General features: G+C 49.0%; 2 protein-coding genes across 28 annotated transcripts in view; both read left to right on the top strand.

Moving 5' to 3' along the window:
• The window catches only part of SELP (selectin P), a 1,134,746-nt gene that overhangs the window by 900,497 nt on the left and 216,540 nt on the right, over positions 1 to 17,709 (top strand). The window lies entirely within an intron of this gene.
• Positions 1 to 17,709, top strand: part of SCYL3 (SCY1 like pseudokinase 3) — a 42,152-nt gene that overhangs the window by 9,110 nt on the left and 15,333 nt on the right. For 14 of the 16 annotated variants that reach the window (XM_006942681.5, XM_045049129.1, XM_023247894.2 and 11 more), the window contains 8 exons: positions 3,888 to 4,073; positions 6,096 to 6,209; positions 8,146 to 8,202; positions 9,372 to 9,474; positions 10,701 to 10,812; positions 13,129 to 13,206; positions 14,995 to 15,134; positions 16,853 to 17,037. In XM_006942681.5, coding sequence (XP_006942743.2) covers positions 3,888 to 4,073; positions 6,096 to 6,209; positions 8,146 to 8,202; positions 9,372 to 9,474; positions 10,701 to 10,812; positions 13,129 to 13,206; positions 14,995 to 15,134; positions 16,853 to 17,037 — 975 coding nt within the window. The remainder of the gene's footprint in view (positions 1 to 3,887; positions 4,074 to 6,095; positions 6,210 to 8,145; positions 8,203 to 9,371; positions 9,475 to 10,700; positions 10,813 to 13,128; positions 13,207 to 14,994; positions 15,135 to 16,852; positions 17,038 to 17,709) is intronic. The other 2 variants (XM_045049125.1, XM_045049126.1) reach the window with 2 other exon arrangements.

Raw genomic sequence — 17,709 nt, 5'->3', positions numbered from 1 at the left:
TCTGGTCTCAGCTCCAGGTCCACTTTCCCACTTGCCTGTGGAATATCTCTACCTGGATACTCCCTTAGCACCTCAGGTACAGGCTTTCCAACACAGGATTCTTTATCCCTTCCTCTTCCTGCGTTTTATTCCTAGTGTCTCATCTAACCTCTAGCTCGTGGGCATTCAAAGACAGAGTGTGCTTCTGTCTTTGTCTCAGACTTGCATCTCAGCAGAAGCCAGAGTATTTCTCCCTGAGAGTTGTTGCTCTCTCGTTTTAGGCGTCCTGGTTACTTTGTTATATTTCTTTAACAGAATGAAACTATGGCTTGCTTCCTGTCGAAAAACTTGCAGGTAGACCTGAGCTGATAACTATTATGTTGTGCAGTTCCTGAAGTGAAATAGCGAACCAGAGACAGAACTTACAGTAATGAAAAGTTAAGCCACTAAGGCTTGAATTAATTCTCTGGATAGCTGCGTCCTAACCCGTCCTAAAAAGTAGACGTAGTTTATATTCACGACTTGACTCTCACACCTAACGTCTCTGTGTGGGCCTGGATAAGAACAGATGTTGACAGGTTATCCAGTGCTGCTCATGTTGAACGATAAAAGTCCTTGCCCGGAATCCTCTGTCTGAGAGGATTCGCCTGGAGCAGAATGGGCAGAACGGGGATGTGGTGACTCAGGGGCAGGTACTTTCGGCACTCCTTCCACAAAGCCGCCTCCCTCCACCGCAAGAGCCGTTGCTCTCTTTGGTCGATGCTCACTGAGAACATCTCCCAGTCGCATCTTGTCACCCCCTCTGTTCTGGAGGAACAGAATCTTGAGTCAAGAAGTGTTTCTATTTGATTCGTAATTGCTGACTTCCCTGTGAGTCTGTATGCATAATTTATGCAAAATATCGTGTGTGCTGAAGGGGAGAGACACATGACGTTCTCGGCCAGTTAAGTGCCGTGTTCAGAATCACGCTATGAGTTATTCCTTTCTGCCTTTATTAAACACAAAAGTCACTTTGGACTGAGAATTTTCCTGGGAATGTAGGGTTAAAAAAATAAGCAGATTGCAATTTATTATTTCATGTATTAATTAGGTGAAATTTACTGACTCTGTATTTAATGCCAGTACTCAGCCCGGTGATATTTCTTCTGACTTACTAGTCAGAAGCATAAAACTTCTTTTACATACAACCAAAGGAAAATAATTAAGAGTCTTAAGAAATAAAAGCTGAATGAATAATTTTTCCTGAACAGGCAAAAGTAAAAACTCAAAAGTGTTCCATGCTGGGTTTGCAAATTACTTGAGATGATCCTTAAAATGAAAAAAATATGAAAGAGGTTGCATAATTTTACTCAGAAACCATAGCTCCAAAGACCCTTGCAAGCAGTTCTGTCCACTTAAGCTCAGACATTCAGCCAACTTGCTAGCATGACTCTTGGCTCATCTGGGTCTTTGCTGTATTTGCGTCTATATGTACGAATTAATAGTTCATATTTAAACTATTAGTTTAAGAATTAAAGAATTTTATAAGTATGTATGTATGTATTTATTTAGAGAGAGAGAGAATCCCGAGCAGGCTTTGCACTGTCAGCTCAGAGCCTGATGTGGGGCTCGAACCCACAAACGGTGAGATCATGAGTTGAAACAAAGAGTTGACACTTAACCCACTGAGCCACCCAGGCACCCCAAGAGTTTTCTTAATTATTTGTTATTAGAGTGACTCAGGGAGGGTAACAGCTTTCTTCTTAAAAACAAACAAGAAATCCTACTGGAGCTATTCCTAGAGTTGTCAAAGTTTGGGATTATTACAAGAAAAGAAAAGAAACTGGGCAAATTCATTTCCTCAGAAGATTCTCCTGTGGTCTCACCTAATAGGCTAGCTTGAAATGACTGATATAAACCTTGAACCAGCACTGTGTTCCAGACTCTCATGGGAGCTCGCATTCTTCCAAGAAGGTATTTTGGAGTGTTCCATGCTGAGTGCTCATTTATGAGATGGAACCGAACATTATATTGAGGGTTTTTGTCCCAAGTGACGTCTTCCATGCCCCCCCCGCTCCCCGTGCAATGACAGGTTTACAAGCCTTGCTCGGTGTCCTGCAGGTTGCACAGGCTTCTCCCTCTAGCTGCCTCCTGAGGTTTTTTATTTATCTGATCTTCACCAGTTTGATGATAACATGTACAGCTGTGGTTTTCTTTGCTTTTTCCTGTGTGGTGTTCATTGAACTTTTTAAATCTGTAAACTTTAGTATTTGGCTGAATTTGGAAAGTTTTCAGCCATCACAATTTTTATGCCCCCATTCTTTTTCTTGGGGGGGTGGGGAGTCCAGTTATATACATTAGACCTTTTGCTATTGTCACATAGGTTCCCGAGGCTATGATTATTTTAAAAAAGAACATTTGGGGCGCCTGGGTGGCTCAGTCGGTTAAGCGTCCGACTTCGGCTCAGGTCATGATCTCGCGGTTCATGAGTTCGAGTCCCGCATCGAGCTCTGTACTGACAGCTCAGAGCCTGGAGCCTGCTTCGGATTCTGTGTCTTCCTCTCTCTCTGCCCCTCCCCTGCTCATGCTCTGTTTCTCTCTCATTGAATTAGTTTCTGATATTTTATTTTTCCTTTCTAAAATTTCTACTTATTTTGGAGCACCTGGGTGGCTCAGTCGGTTAAGCGTCCGACTCCGGCTCGCGTCATGATCTTACGGTTCATGAGTTCGAGCCCTGCGTCAGCTGTCCACCCAGAGCCTGCTTTGGATCCTCTGTCCCCTTCTCTCTCTGCCCCTCCCCCCGCTCGTGTTCTTTCTCTTTCTCTCTCAAAAATAAACAATTATTTTTAAAAAATAATAAAACTTCCACTTGTTTTAAATAACAGTTCTTTCTCTGCTGAGAACTTCTATTTATTTCGTAACTGTTTTCCTTTACTTCTAGGGGAGAATGGTTATAATATAAAGGTTACGCTGTTTTAAATTCTTTGTGATAATTCTAATATCCGGTGTATTTGGGGGTTGATATTTGTTGATTGTCTTTTCACTTTTTTTGTTGTTGTTAAGTGAGAGCATTTTGGATTGCATACTGAACATTTTGAATGTCCTGTCGCATAGACTCTTGGTTCTGTTTTAATCCTCCGGAGGTTGTTGGTGTTTCTGGTATTTGAGGTTTTGACTGCAGGCCGTCAGTCCCCTCAGGTTCAGGCTTCAAGTTTTCCAGCTACTCTCCACCCGCTCTTGCTGTGCGTGGTGCTCAAACCCCAGGTCGTTTCTCAAAACTCTGCCGCGCTGGTGTCGGCCCGCTTTGTCCACGTCGGTTCGGGACTTGGTCTGAGACCTGTGCGCGGACAGACACCTCGAACGTCTCCTTCTCCAGTCCTTTCGCCTCTGGGGTGTCCTCGGACTCAGGCTTGCCGTGGTTCCTTCCCGCCGTTCTTCTGGCCGGAAAGGTGGCAGGGTCTCTGTCAGAGTTCTAGCCACGTTTGCTGCGCCGCTGTGCGAGCGGGGCCCGCCGTCGGTGCGCAGCTGCGAGAAGTGCCATCCCTCACCCAGGACGTGGGCCCCCACGATGTGTCTTCTCCTCGTTTTGACTCCGCTCCAGAATCTGAGTGCTTTGTCGAGTTCTCCGGTCATTATTGGGCACCTGCTTCAGAGTCAATAGCAGTGATCTTCGGGAGGCCTGGGCTCTGGGGGGCTCACACTGCCCTAAGGGAGCTGCAGGTCTCCGTAGAGTGACTTAAATGTTGGTAAAGTCAGAACAGGTCACAGATGTTCCTTCACCTTGTTTGGAATTTTGGGGGCAGGGGAGCTGGACAGGACCTTGACTGCGAGGATACGTTTTCTGACTTTCACCCCGCCCTACGTGAAACTGCCGTCAGTCTGGTCTTGAGTCGTTAACTTCACCTCCCCTTCTGTTTGTGTGTTTAAAGCATCTGAAGACACTTCGTCACCCTTGCCTGCTGAGATTTTTATCGTGCTCCGTGGAGGCGGATGGGATCCATCTGGTCACCGAGCGAGTGCAGCCTCTGGAAGTGGCTTTGGAAGTGCTGTCTTCGGCGGAGGTCTGTGCCGGCATCTACGACGTACTGCTGGCCCTCGTCTTCCTTCACGACAGAGTAAGCGGCCCGCACGCAGTGTGCTCACAGGCTCTGGTGTAGACCGGGTTGGCGGCGGGGGGCGGTCACGGGACGTGTCGAAATCCTAAGGCACCGTTCTGACTCAGAAGCTTCCTGACGGAAACCCGCACGTCGGAAGGCACGGGGGTGCCATAGACAGATGGTTTGTGGACGGGCGGTCAGCCCTCTGACCCTGCGCAGTGTTTCCTAGAACTTGACTCCCTTGATGATGGTCTCCCTCGAGTTTGGGGTAAGCCTTTCCCTAAAAATAGCTGCAGCTGTATGACTGTTCTTAAGACAGAGAGAAAGCCTTGACGCTAATGCCGCCGTGGACATTTCCAGGAGTTTTGTTCCATTTTAGATTTTGAAGAAAGAAATGACCATTTCTTCAGGAGAGACTTTCCCTTCTTTTCGAGTAGGTGGTGCCACTGAGAGCCAGCCTGTTAACACTGCAGTCAGGTTCACTGTCACGGGGATAAGGGTAGTTCCTCTGTTTACTTCTGGTCTGTTTCTGGACAGTATTACTGAGCTGTTTCTTAATGGAATTTGCATTCTGAAGTAAGAAAACCTTTGGTCGTCCTCCAAGATTAAAATGACCAGTCACAGGTTAGAAACATTTGCATATGACTCATCTCAGTATATGTTTTTGGGTTTTTTTCACTTTTCCTATTAATGGGGGATAGATTCCAAATATCACTTTGGATTTATCATCTCTTAAAAGCTTGTCTAAGATGCATATAAAGAATTGCAGGAGCGCCTGGGTGGCTCAGTCGGTTAAGTGTCTGACTTCAGCTCAGGTCATGATCTCGCAGTCTGTGAGTTCGAGCCCCGTGTCAGGCTCTGTGCTAACAGCTCAGAGCCTGGAGCCTGCTTCGGATTCTGTGTCTCGCTCTCTGTCTGCCCCTCCCCTGCTCATGCTCTGTCTCTCTCTGTCTCAAAAAAAAACAAACAAAAAAAAAACCAAAAAAAACAAACATTAAAGAATTGTTAGGGCTTCATGTGGAGGTATATTTTCTTTGTTGGAAAGAGTGCGTGCACGTGGTGAAAAGCCTGGACAGTGTGGGAGCACATAGAGGGAAGAGCAAGCCCCCCACCGTGAGTCCAGGACCCCACCTCCCTCCAGGGGCGACCACCACGGTGATGAGCCTGGTCGTCCGGACATGTTCCGTGTGTGCATAAAGCAAATGTCCCTACGCCTAGTCTCCTTTATTTCTCAAATGCAAAAATACCATCCGTACTATTCTGAACCTTCCTTTAAAACGGATATATATATATCTTGGAATGTTTTATATCAAAATATGTACACACTTTTCTGGCAAGTAGGATATTTAAAACGCACTTGTCTACTGAAATGATTTCCAGTTTGGGGGAAAAAAAACATACACGTACTTGAATTCTGTTCTCATTGCCTTCTTCCTTCTTACTTATTTGACTGTACTATGTTTTCTGGTCCCGTATTCTGTCACATCTGTGCTCTGTGAGATATTTCTAGTGGGCCTTACCGTTATTCCATTTTCCTCTTCTTCCGGCAGAAATTTTTAAGGCCTCCTGACAAGATTTCAGGGGAAGATTTCTGGGTTCGTGCTAGAATGTAGGTGGGAAAGAATTTAGAGGAGAAAGTTAGTACAGCAGCCTAGGGGAGCAAAGATAAACTTCACCTTTAAAGGGAGGCACACGCTCCGGGCCATGACGACGTGTACCTGTGTGCGTACCATCCCTCCTGCCTGGCGTGGAGGCGGGGACGTGCAGAATCTGCGCCCTGCTGTCATGCCTTTATTTCATTAACCTGCCTCACTGGGCAGGGGAGAGAACAGAAGCCTGTCCATCGCGTTTTTCCTTCCCTCCGACCTCGCAATGCATACGCAGGCTTGTTCGGTTTGTCACTCCTTAAAGTTGTGCTTCGTTTATTATGCCACAGGTGGGCGGACTTGCCTTAGCTTCTTTCGGCGATCAGTTTTTAGTTCTTTAGAACTTCTGCCTCACAGATTCTAGCGGCAGCCTCTTCCTCTTCTTTTTCTCCAGGGGCACCTGACACACAACAACGTCTGCCTGTCATCTGTGTTTGTGAGTGAGGACGGCCACTGGAAGCTGGGGGGGATGGAGACCGTCTGCAAAGTTCCTCAGGCCACACCCGAGGTAAGCCAGGGGACAGGCCCTCTGTGGCACCCGGAATCGGATAGCATTTTAGTGGGCGGTTCTTACCTCGGGACCCTCCTTCGGTGTTCGGGTGATCCTAGCTTTGGACACTGGACTTTTTTGTCGATGCCAGATTCACAGAATTGTAGGAGTTTATTCTTTCAGAGGCTTCCTTTATTCTCGTCTCCTCGATTGGTAGCTCGGGAACTCGAGACCGAGGGGTAAAATGGCTCGGTCAGATTTTTAATTAAATGCTCTTCCCTTCTATTCCTATAATGCCCTGTCCTTAATGACACCACTTAATGTTTAATATTGAAATTACCTTTGTGTGTCTGATTTCTTTCCCAGTATTTGAGCTTCTTGAGGGTGCGAGAGTCTCTTTGGCTTATTTTTACATCTCCACCCGGAATAGTGCCTGGCACGCATTAGGTAGTCGGGAAATGTTCATGAACAGCCGTCCAAGTTGTCCGAAGTCCTCCATCGTGCGCTAACAGCCGGAGTTAGGACGCGAACATCTCGGCTCCTCGTGGGCTGTGTTGTTGTTGCTTCTGGTACCTCTTAATGGTTTTGCCTGACCAGGTTCTACACGTTGCCCTCCTAGGTTGATGAACCTTTCTGTTCTATTTCTTGTTTTTAATCGTTTTGCACATTGCCACTAGACTTGCTCTTTCTAAAAACAACAATAACAACAACAACAACAAACCCAGTCCCATCACGGTAGCTGTACTAAAGTGCTGGCTCATCGGCATACTGACTCAGTCCGGTTCCCCGTTCTCTCATGGGGCCTCCACAAGGGGGCCATGTTGAATGCACACCTTCATGGGCTCTCGCCGAGGTCAGACGCTCCTTCTCCCCGCAAAGGTGTTCCTCTGATGATTTCTGCCCCAGGTGGTCCCTTTCTTCTCAGAATTCACCTTACATCTCAGTATAATGGCTTGTAACTCACTCCTTGACTTCTCTTCCAAATTCTTTACCATGGCGTGTAAGGCCCTTCACAGGCTCTCCCCGAGCCTGCCTTCAGCTCGACCTACACTTATAGTCACTGAGCTTCTCTCGGGCCGCACCCGCACCCCGGTCTACGCAGCTCAGCTGTGCTCTTGGGTGGGCGGTGTCTTTCACCCGCTTCTTCCTGTGTGTGCCTTTCTGTCGCTGAGATGCTTTCTTCCCACGGGCTCTCTGTGGCATGTGAGATGAAGCTGAAGTCTGTGTTCTAGCTCAGTCTCTTTGTGAAGCCCTACCCTGGGTACTCCCCGCCCAACGAAATCAGTCTCTCCTTCTGTGCTTCCATATGGCACTCAGCACCTGTTACTGCGGTTCTCAGTTTACATTCTAGGTTGTGAGCACCTGGCCGGCGGCAGGGACTGTATCGTATTCCTTTTGTGCTCCTAGTGCCCTAAGTGGTGTGTGGGACATAGAAGCACTTGAAAACTAATCTTCGAATCGGTGAATGAATGTACTTGTTCTGTGGATGTTATCTCCGTAGTTGACAAGGTCCTCAACTTTTATATCTCATGTGGCAGCGGGCCTTAAGATTGACCTAATTCAGCAGGAAGATTATTGATAGATTTGTTCTATGCTAGAAAAGGCTTTCACTCGTTAATAACTCTGCAGGATGTGAAAGAAGTGTTCCTAATTATCAGTGTAAGGAAAGCAGGTGCAGAGATGCCTCTGACCAGCAGAGGGCATCCTAAACCAGCTGCAGGGAAGAGGAAAGGGCACTTAACAGGTGTTTTCTGCTGAGCCTCGTGCTGTGCCAGGTACTGTATTCACATTTTTTAAGTAGCAAGATTTTAAGTTTGTGTATTTAACATGTGCGTCAGTTAGAAGGCTTCATTGCTGCTTTTTGCATTGCTGGTTGCTTCTGTAACTTGGTGTAAGACATTGGTTCACCAAACCTGTGTATGAATTATTTTCCCTAATTTATTTCTCTGTCTAGTTTCTGAGGAGTATTCAGTCAGTAAGAGACCCAGCATCTATCCCTCCTGAAGAGATGGTAAGATGATATGCTTCAGCTGTAACGAAGGCTTCTTTGTATGAAACTTAAAAGAACCTTTCGTCTGCCCCCTCTTTCTTGGCTAAGTTGTAGATGCCTCGTAATTCCTTTGGCCGTGACGGCGTCTGAGATTAATCTTATCACCACAGCAGGGAGCCTTTTTCTGGACAGTCTGCGTACATTTTTGGGTCGTACAGACCCCTGTGTTACCATTAAATACCTCAGTGTGAACAGGGTTGGTGCTTCATCCCCATTTCACGGTCTTGGTGTTCTGTTGGAAGCCCTAAGAGCTGGGGAAGCAGCAGCCCTAGCCGTCCCTGAGCTGCACCCAAGCCACTCGTCTGCCCGCCGGTCGTGAGGTAGGGCTCCAACGTGCACGCAAGCGTGATTATTGACGTTAATGATCTTGTCTGACAAAGGTCCAGATCTCTCCCCTAGGTTGATGAACCTTTCTATTCTGTTTTTGTTTCTTATCTTCACCACCAGCTGCCGGTGAAGAAAGATTATATTTACCAGGACACGCGAAGGCCGTCGCTCCCTCTAAATTTTTTCTTACAATTACCGTAAAACAGACCACGATCCCCAGAGACATACAGGAAATACCAACCCAGCTATAACCTTGAATATAGACCTAAGACTTGAAATAAATCAGGTTGTTCCAAATCAGTACTATGTGTATGTACTAGTGTTTTTCAGACTGACTTGTGGGTTTTAAATCAAGTTAGAGGTCCTGACAGTTATTTGGGGCGGGGGAGGGGAGGAGGAATAAAATAGAAAATATCAGTAAGTCTGAGTATTGTTTTATAAAAGTTTTGTTTCCATTATGTGTATTTGTGTGTGTGTGTGTGTGTGTGTACTACCACCACTAACAATAATAATAATAATAATAAAATTTTTAAAAATGTGGGTTGCCGTCAAAAATATTTTTGAAAGCCACAGACATATATCATATTTAGGCCCGTTTTCTCTTTTGGCCCTTGTTTGATATTTTAAAATCTTTGATAAATTGCATTCCCTCATGGTTTTAAGAGCCTGTAAGCCAGTGTGTGGTACTCTATAGTTGGCTTTAAGTATAATCAATGCAAAAATGGGAGAGAGTGCTTCAGAGAAAATGTAGATCGGGTTTCTAAGGCAGATTCTCTGGGTTTAATGATCTTTACTGCTTTTAGTCTCCAGAATTCACAACTCTGCCAGAGTCACATGGACATGCCCGGGATGCCTATTCATTTGGGACATTGGTGGAAAGTTTGCTCACAGTCTTAAGTGGACAGGGTGAGTTATTGCACTGTTACATCCACAGAATAAGCAGGAAGGTCATTCACAGCCTGTTCTGGGTGGATTCAGAGGACCACAGTCTTTGACCATAGTAAGGAACCTGTTGCTTACCAGATAACTTGTGTATGGCAGATCTTAACAGCGCTGAGGAAAGAAGCTTTGATTTCTTTGCAGAGTTTTAAAGAAGTTTAAGTAGGAACCACTTTCGACTCTGTTCATATCACGTGTTATAATCTTATCAATCGGTATTGGTACTTGTGGTCTAAAGACTCTGTTCCTTATTGAGTCAGCCAGGTAAATGAGTGCTGTTATCGATTTATATGTAACGATCTGAAGAAGAGAGGAGGATTCGGCACTTTTTATTTAATCTGAATCAAGCTGGACGTTTCCTTATCTTTATTCTTTCCAAGTCCTTTTGAGTTTTTTCTTCTTGATGTAATTTACTCATTACCTTTTCTTTTGTTGCCCCCAAGAGCCCAGGCTCCTGAACACATTGTTTTCTTCTCTCTTTCGAGCTCTTTGATGGCGTGCCTGGTGGCCTGCTTCATTCTGGTCCAGCCACCCCAGGCCTTAGGTTGTCCGCCCGTTAACGGGCCTGGGGGGGGAGGGGGGGGTACATGCCTCGTTAGGCCCCTTCCCGGCCTGGCTCGCACTTTGCCGAAGCTTTGGGCACTTCTAACGCAACTTCTTTTGCCAGGCTTCTGCAGCATCCTGAAGTTACAAGCACTCGCTCTAAATTGTCTCAGCCTGAATACTTGAGAATTAAACCCCATTAAGGCCCTAAGGCATGCCCTGTGGGGAATGAACCCACTACTCCTCTGTGTCTAGAATGGTGGTAATTATGCACCATCCTGGAGAGAATAGAAAACACAGTCATTCAGATAACTTTTCTTGTTCTGTGGGTGAGGAACCCTGGTCCATAAGGCCCTCAGACCAGCCACTTCTTAAACTTCCTCTAGGCCCGAGCTGAGTTACACCTGCCGCTGGGAGATAAGGACACAGAGGTGAGGCCCGTGGGGGTGGGGCTGGATGTGTTGGCAGATGAATTTTCTACACCTGCCAAGGAGTGTGGCTTCAGGTGAGCCGGAAGCTGTTTAGCAACAGCCAGGGCTTTGTTTGTTTGGGCTTTTTACAGGTTGGTTTTTGCTCCCGTCAGTCTCCAGCTATAGAGGTCCTGAAAGGAGGGAGAAGGCTTGGAAACTAACTGTACCTCTGGATTTCAGTTTCAGCGGACGTTCTCTCCAGCTTCCAACAGACCTTGCACTCAACCCTGCTGAATCCCATCCCCACATGTCGGCCGCCGCTCCGCACCTTACTGTCCCATGACTTCTTCAGGTGAGGGCACCCGGCGGGCTTCCCCGGCCGCTCCCAGGTGCCGCGTCCCGTGGTGGGGTTTCGGGGCCCCCGGGTCACACAGTCCCTTCTGTTGGCATAGGAGAGGTCAAGTCACATCCGCATGGGAGGATAGGGGGCGAGAGTGGATTGCCTCTCGGGTTCCTACCACAGGAAGTTCTAGAAATCTTTAACTGTGGTGAAGGCCTGGGTCTGGAAGTTACAGCCAGAGCCCTTAGAAGCCACGCTGCATCTAGTGGGTGGCACTGGTCAGGTAATCGAGAAACTTCGTAAACACGGCCACTCCTTTCTGCTGCCATTGTGTTCTAGGAGTTTGTTGTTGTTGAAAAGTTTTCTTGTTGGGGGAGGGGGAAGGAGCTCGTTTGTCTTCAGGCAGAAGATTGTCGTCTTTGTTTGGTAATGCCTGATGGAAATGCAAGGAAGTCGATTTAGAGGGAGGGGCACAATATAAGGTTAATACTGCCTCTGGATTCAGAGATGGTTTTGGACCTCTCTTCAAGGTTAGTTTCAATTACGTGTCCTCCTTTTCTTCATTTCCGTGACCGCAGAAATTACGCACGGGTTAATTTCACATTCATGACTTTTAGTAGCAAAGCTGATGTTCTGTCCTTTTGAAACTAAGGATCCTCACGTGTCAGCAGTTGGAGAGCCCGAGACAAACCGGAGCGGAGGGAAAGCCGGTGCTCTCCTCCGAGGGGGTGAATTACCTCTCCCATAGGACTGGGGTCCATGTTATTAAATGGGGCACAGGTAGTTTCACTATAATTACTAGGATTTTATTGGCCACTCTGGTTTCAAAGAAACTGTTCAAAACCTTTCCCGTCACAGGAGTCTTTTAACCAAGGTGTTTCTGTGTCCTTTTAGAGGATTCATAGCAATATCTTACTTACCTTGATACAAGGTCTCTACAAAGAATCCTTCATAGCAAATAGATTCTCTCCACTGTTTGATAAAAGTTGTCTAGTAAGAATTGTATTTTTGTATTTTTTTTTTAAACGTTTGTTTATTTTTGAGAGAGAAAGAGCACGCGAGTGGGAGAGGGGCAGCGAGAGGGGGACAGAGGATCCGAAGCGGGCTCCGCGCACAGGGCACAGAGCCCTGACGCAGGGCTCAAACCCACGAACCATGAGATCGTGACCAGAGCCGAAGTCAGACGCTTGACCAACTGAGCCCTCCAGGTGCCCCCCAAGGATTGTGTTTTAAACAGAGACGGGAAAGCCAGAACGCACACCAGCTCCCCCTTCCTGAAATCTGACGGTTGCCGTGAGGAGAAGCCAGCGGGAGGCCCCGGGCCGGCATCTCTTGCCGAGGCAGCTGCGCGAACTCGATTAGGCTTCGGTTGTGACATTTGTGCTTTTCTTCTGCTACTAAAGCCAGAGGGAAAGGGGTGCAGGTGTAAATGGGGAGCCCCAGGTGGCTGGCCATGCGGTGGGGCCGTGTGCTGAAGCGTCGGCCCCCGGCCTGGCAGCCTCCTCCCGCCGGACTCGATGCAAGCTGCCCTCCCCCCGGGGGGCTCACAGCCCCCCTTCCCGCCCCCCCACCCGGCTGAGGAGATGACTGCACGGCTTCCGGCAGGAGAAATGGGGAGGCTCCCATGACTGGCACGGACATGCCGGTCTCCCCGGCCCCTTTGACGGCTCTCACCGGAGCAGACTTGAGGTTCAGTGGCTGTTTTGCAATGCATCACTGCATCGCTTCCATTTCTGCCAGGACGGCTCCGCTCACCACATCCTGTGGCGGCGCAGGTTCCCGTGACTGTGGTTGCAAAAACACCGCCGAGGTGGCGGGCGTCGGTGTGCCCACCGTGTGTGCCGGAGCCTGAATCCTCTTCGCGCATCTCTTTGCTGTTCTTAAGACGCCGGATGCTCCACGGGCTCGTTCGCAGTATTTGTCTCTTGAGCGACTCAGTTATAATAGAGTCTTCTTTTTTTTAACAGGTTTTTTTTTTTTTAAACGTTCATTTTTTTTTTTGGAGAGAGTGTGCGCGCGGCGGGGAGGGGCAGAGAGAAGGAGAGGGAGGGAGAGAATCCCAGGCAGGCTGTGCTGCCAGCTCAGAGCCCGACGTAGGGCTCGAACTCACAAACCACAAGATCGTGACCCTGAGCAGAAATCAAGAATCCGATGCTTAACCAACTGAGTCACCCGGGCGCCCCTATATAATGGAGTCTTCGAACTGGCAGAGGAGAATGTTTCCTTGACTATTTTTACAGCCCGGTCTGTGGTTATGGCTTCAGTATTGAATACACCTTCTCTAATTTGCCATCCTGCGTGTTTTTTTTTTTTCTCTTTGGCATTTAGGAATGATTTTCTAGAAGTTGTGAATTTCTTGAAAAGTTTAACATTGAAGAGTGAAGAGGAAAAAACTGAATTCTTCAAGTAAGTCCAGAAAGTTAAGGGCTTAAAATTCAGTACCTTGGGTTAAGTCCACATAATGACTCATCTCCGGAGAGATGAGTCCGACGTTTACTTTCTTGGACAAAGTTTTTCGAACGTTGCCTGCGTGTCGGGCTTTCTGCTGGGCCCTGGGATGGCTAGTTAGTGCTTAAGTGGTGACTGAGCTCGCGGGGGACATCCCGACGGCCCAGAGGTCGAGGGAGGAGGTGGTTAGAGAAGAGGTATGGCAGGCAGAGGGCAACGCGAAGTAACGCATGGAGGCGTTGTGCCTCGTGTACGGAGCAGCAGGCAGGCGGGTGAGTCCGCGCGTTCCCACACCGCAGTGGGTGAGAGGTGGGCACCCTCGGACGCGGCCGTGAGGAGCATTGCCGCTGTCTGTGAGCGGAGCACGCGGGCTGTGAAACGGTCGGATCTCCCTGGAGGCGGCTCCCTCTGTTGCCCTTGGAGGGCGCAGAGTGATTTCTTACGGGACTTGGGTCGGCCGGTGGCCTGTGGTGGGCCTCGATGGGAGGCCTGAGGTGAGGCAGCGATGGTACGAGGAGGACGACACAGATGAGCCCCGCTTCTAACGCTGGCAAGGCCGTGGCGATCGTCACCAAGAGCGCGCGGAGGATACCCGAGGAGAGGCCCTCGCGGGCAGGGAATGTGAGGAGCTGGGTGTTCGGGGCGTCGGCGTGAAGGGGCCGTGGGACTCTAGATGGAGATGCGCGTGGGCCTTTGACCAGGTGGCTCTGAAGCCCGGGCGAGACGCGCGCATACGATGAGCCGGAGAGGAGTATTGGGGTTCACTGGCCTGCCATTGGTGGCGGTTTCCCAGAGAAAGCGGTAGCATGGGAGGCATGGCACGCCCAAACTGACCGTGGGGCCCCCACCCAGCCTTCTAAGATGGTGGTCGAGGAATGAGATGGAGCGGCGATGGCCAGAGGAGGTGCGGGGGAGGCCGGGAAGGCTGGCGTCCCCGGCAGAGTAAAGCTCAGGAAGGGCAGGGGACGCCGTCAGGTGCCCGGAGAGCGCCCCGTCTGAGGAGCTGTTTGAGGGCGTGGGGATCCTGGCCGGCCGCGTGGGCAGAGATTCGCTAGGAAGGCGAGAGCCCGGACACTGGGGAAGACCTGCGGGAAGGTTTGGAGAAGGGCCGGTGGAGAGTAGCCGAAGAAGGGGATGGAGTCGGGAAGGACTTTTTTAAGGGCAGAAGAGCCGTGAGCACGTTTGTGGGCGGGGGTACCGGGCTCGCGGAGGAGGGCAGCCCCACTGAGGGTCCTGGAAGGGGCCGGGATGCCAGGGCGACAGCTGCGTGGGGGTGGCCATCGGAAGAGGTGGCGGGAACGGAACGAGCCTGGGGGAGCCCTGTCCTGTTGACGGCCTCCCCGCGCAGCAGGAGCAGGACCATCCGCGCAGGGTGGCTGTGCAGCGGCCGTGATACTGTTCCCCCGCCCCATTACCTGTGTGTTCTTGACAGAGGGCTTTGACGGGTGTGACCTTAGGGAGTTAGTAAGAAAAGCCTGAATTTTGTTTCCTATGGAAACTTCAGATAATCTAACATCCTGCATCCTTCGTAGCGTGGATGGGACCTTGTGTGCGCGCTGGTGGCCTTGTCTCACGCCCCCTGCGTTTTTTCTTAGATCCCCTGCATCGGCCGTTCACCTCCTCTGTCCACGTTTCCCCGTGCCTCCCTCTGACTGAAGTAGGGGAGGGCTGCGTGTGTCTACACTGGATGAGGAAGTGGATACAGTGGCACCACCGGCTGCCCAGGCTTTTCTTCTTTCCCCTCAGATTCCTGCTGGACAGAGTTAGCTGCTTGTCCGAGGAGTTGATCGCCTCGCGGTTGGTGCCTCTTCTGCTTAATCAGTTGGTGTTTGCAGAGCCAGTAGCCGTTAAGAGTTTTCTGCCTCATCTGCTTGGCCCCAAAAAAGGTGAATTTTTTTCAAAAGATTGTTGGTAATTAAGGAGTTCAGGTGTTATTAGTCCTTATTTGAGCAGACTGAGATTACTGCATGGTGTAGTTAGAGTATGGCTCCAAAAGAGTCATTGGTCCCTGAGGTGATGATCTTGACTCAAACCTGGGTACCAGAGCCCACGGAGTAAATAAGGAGCATCTTCTTGGAGAGTCAGATTTATTGTAGAAGGTGGTATATTGGAAAAACCATACATCTACACATACATACGCACACATAAACACGTAAGATTCAAGTATGCAATGCACATGAAGTTTTAAGATAAGGCGTACGTCCTCACAGGGCCTTTGCATTTGCAGTTAGGCCTGTGCCTTCTTTTTTTTTTAATGTATTTTTTTAACGTTTATTTTTGAGAGCACGCACGTGAGTGGGGCACAGCAGAGAGAGAGGGGAACAGAAGATCTGAGGCGGGCTCTGTGCTGACAGCAGAGAGCCCAGTGTGGGGCTCAAACTCATGAACCATGAAATCATGACCTGAGCTGAAGTCAGAAGCTTAACTGACTGAGCCACCCAGGCGCCCCTTTAATTTTTTTTTTTTTTTAGAGAGAGTGTAATGGGGGACGGGTAGAGGGAAGAAAACCTTAAGCAGGCTTCACGCTCAGCACAGAGCCCGACACGGGGCTCAATCCGTGACCCTAGGATCATGAGCTGAGCTGAAATCAAGAGCTGGACACTCAACTGACTGAGCCACCCAGGCGCACCTAGGCCTGTGCCTTCTGGCTTCCCAAGAGCAACCCACTTATTTTATATTTTCAGTGGAAAGACTGAAAGGCAGGAGATGACTTTCCTACCTGGAGCTTCCGTTTTTTTCTGAATGTGCAATTAAGGTTATTATTCTGATACTCTATAACTTCATAAGCACTGTAGATGGGAACGTACCAGGTTAGAGAATTTATTTTCAGAATTTATTTTCTTAAAAGATCTCCACCCAACAAAGCAGCAGCATAGGTAACTGTTTTACAGCATAGAATTTTGTTACAGCCTTTGTTATTCCCTGAGGGTTTTTGTTTCTGTGTCTGTTTTCAGTTCAACTGTAGCTGACACACATGACATCCGTCTCAGGTCCTAGAGTTTTTCTTCCCAGCTGCCATCCCTTTACTCAGTAGATCTTAGATGGCGCTGTGCTTCTGAATCACCTGGGGACCTTTTTAAAAATGTGCCTGTATGGCCGATCCACTGATGGTGGGACAGCCGGGGCAGGACTGTATATGTATTTATTTATTTGTAAAGGCCCCCACATGATTGTGACAGCGATCTCTCATCACCGCTACCATAACTGGCAGGAAGAGAGGACCGCTGCATCAAATCCCGTTGTGACATTTAACACCTCCTGGTTCTGCAGATGAAATTGCAGCCACGGTCCTTGATCTACCCTAGTATATGAAATTCCTCACTGGTTAAACACAGATGTATAAAGAGTTGCTGATTCAGGAGTCCCTCAAAATACGCCAGCTTTCTCTGTTGCAGGTTCAGCGTGGCACAGTATTTCACAAGGCAGAGCGTGTTTAAGGTCGCTGACCCTTGAGTAATCTGAGTCAACCAGAAAGGTGTCCTTTGCTTTGGGGCCTAGAATGTGTGGGAAGCTCTGGGCTCAGTTTCTAAATTATCCTTCATGCTCCTTTCGCTGAAATGACCATTTGCTTCTTCACGCGGAACCGCCTCTGACCGCGGGGTAGACAGCGCGCGGGGAGAAGTGCCTTGCCTGCTGTCGCCGGCCCTGTTCCGGTCGCGGGTGATCCCTGTGCTGCTGCAGCTGTTTGAGGTGCACGAGGAGCACGTGCGGATGGTGCTGCTGTCTCACCTGGAGGCCTACGTGGAGCACTTCACTCCGGAGCAGCTGAAGAAAGTCATCCTGCCACAGGTCAGAGACGGCCGGCGGGCGCAGGCTGGACGGCCGCTGCTAGTTTGGGGGCTGAAAGGAGGGGGCGGGTTCGCAGCGCTGAGGTGATAGGTTAGGGGGTCGGGAGTCCCCCGTCGGGTTGAAAAGCTCCTCGGATACCCAGGGCTGAAATTCAGACTGCGTTCCCATCCCATTCACATAGGCAGATCGATTAAACTAAGGTGTTTGGTCTTAAGCTGGGAAAAACCGTAGTTCTGTTTGCTAATTCTTTTTTTTGTTTGTTTTTTTAAGTTTATTTATTTTGAGAGAGAGAGAGAGAGAGAGAGCACAAGCAGGGGAGGGGCAGAGAGAGAGGGAGAGACAATCCCAAGCAGGCTCTGCACTTCCAGCGCAGAGCCCGATGTGGAGCTCGAACTCACAAACTGAGATCGGGACCTGAGCTGAGGTCAAGAGACAGACGCTTAACCGGCTGAGCCGCCCAGGTGTGATCCCTTGGGGAAAGGACCAAGAACCCTTTGTGGATGTTTTGTGATAGAAAGTATACGTGTCCATAATTAAATACCATAAACAAATTAAATTATAACCAAGAGGAAGATGAGATTATTCCTACCAGTGGTTTTCAGACTGTCTATCAGCCTCTGGGGAACCAGGTAATGAGTCACCCACTCTGGGGCTCCGGTTTATGTTGGTTTG

This window comes from Felis catus, chromosome F1, assembly GCF_018350175.1.
Source record: "Felis catus isolate Fca126 chromosome F1, F.catus_Fca126_mat1.0, whole genome shotgun sequence".
NCBI classification, from domain to species: domain Eukaryota; kingdom Metazoa; phylum Chordata; class Mammalia; order Carnivora; family Felidae; genus Felis; species Felis catus.
This window is presented reverse-complemented; position numbering and strand designations above follow the sequence as displayed.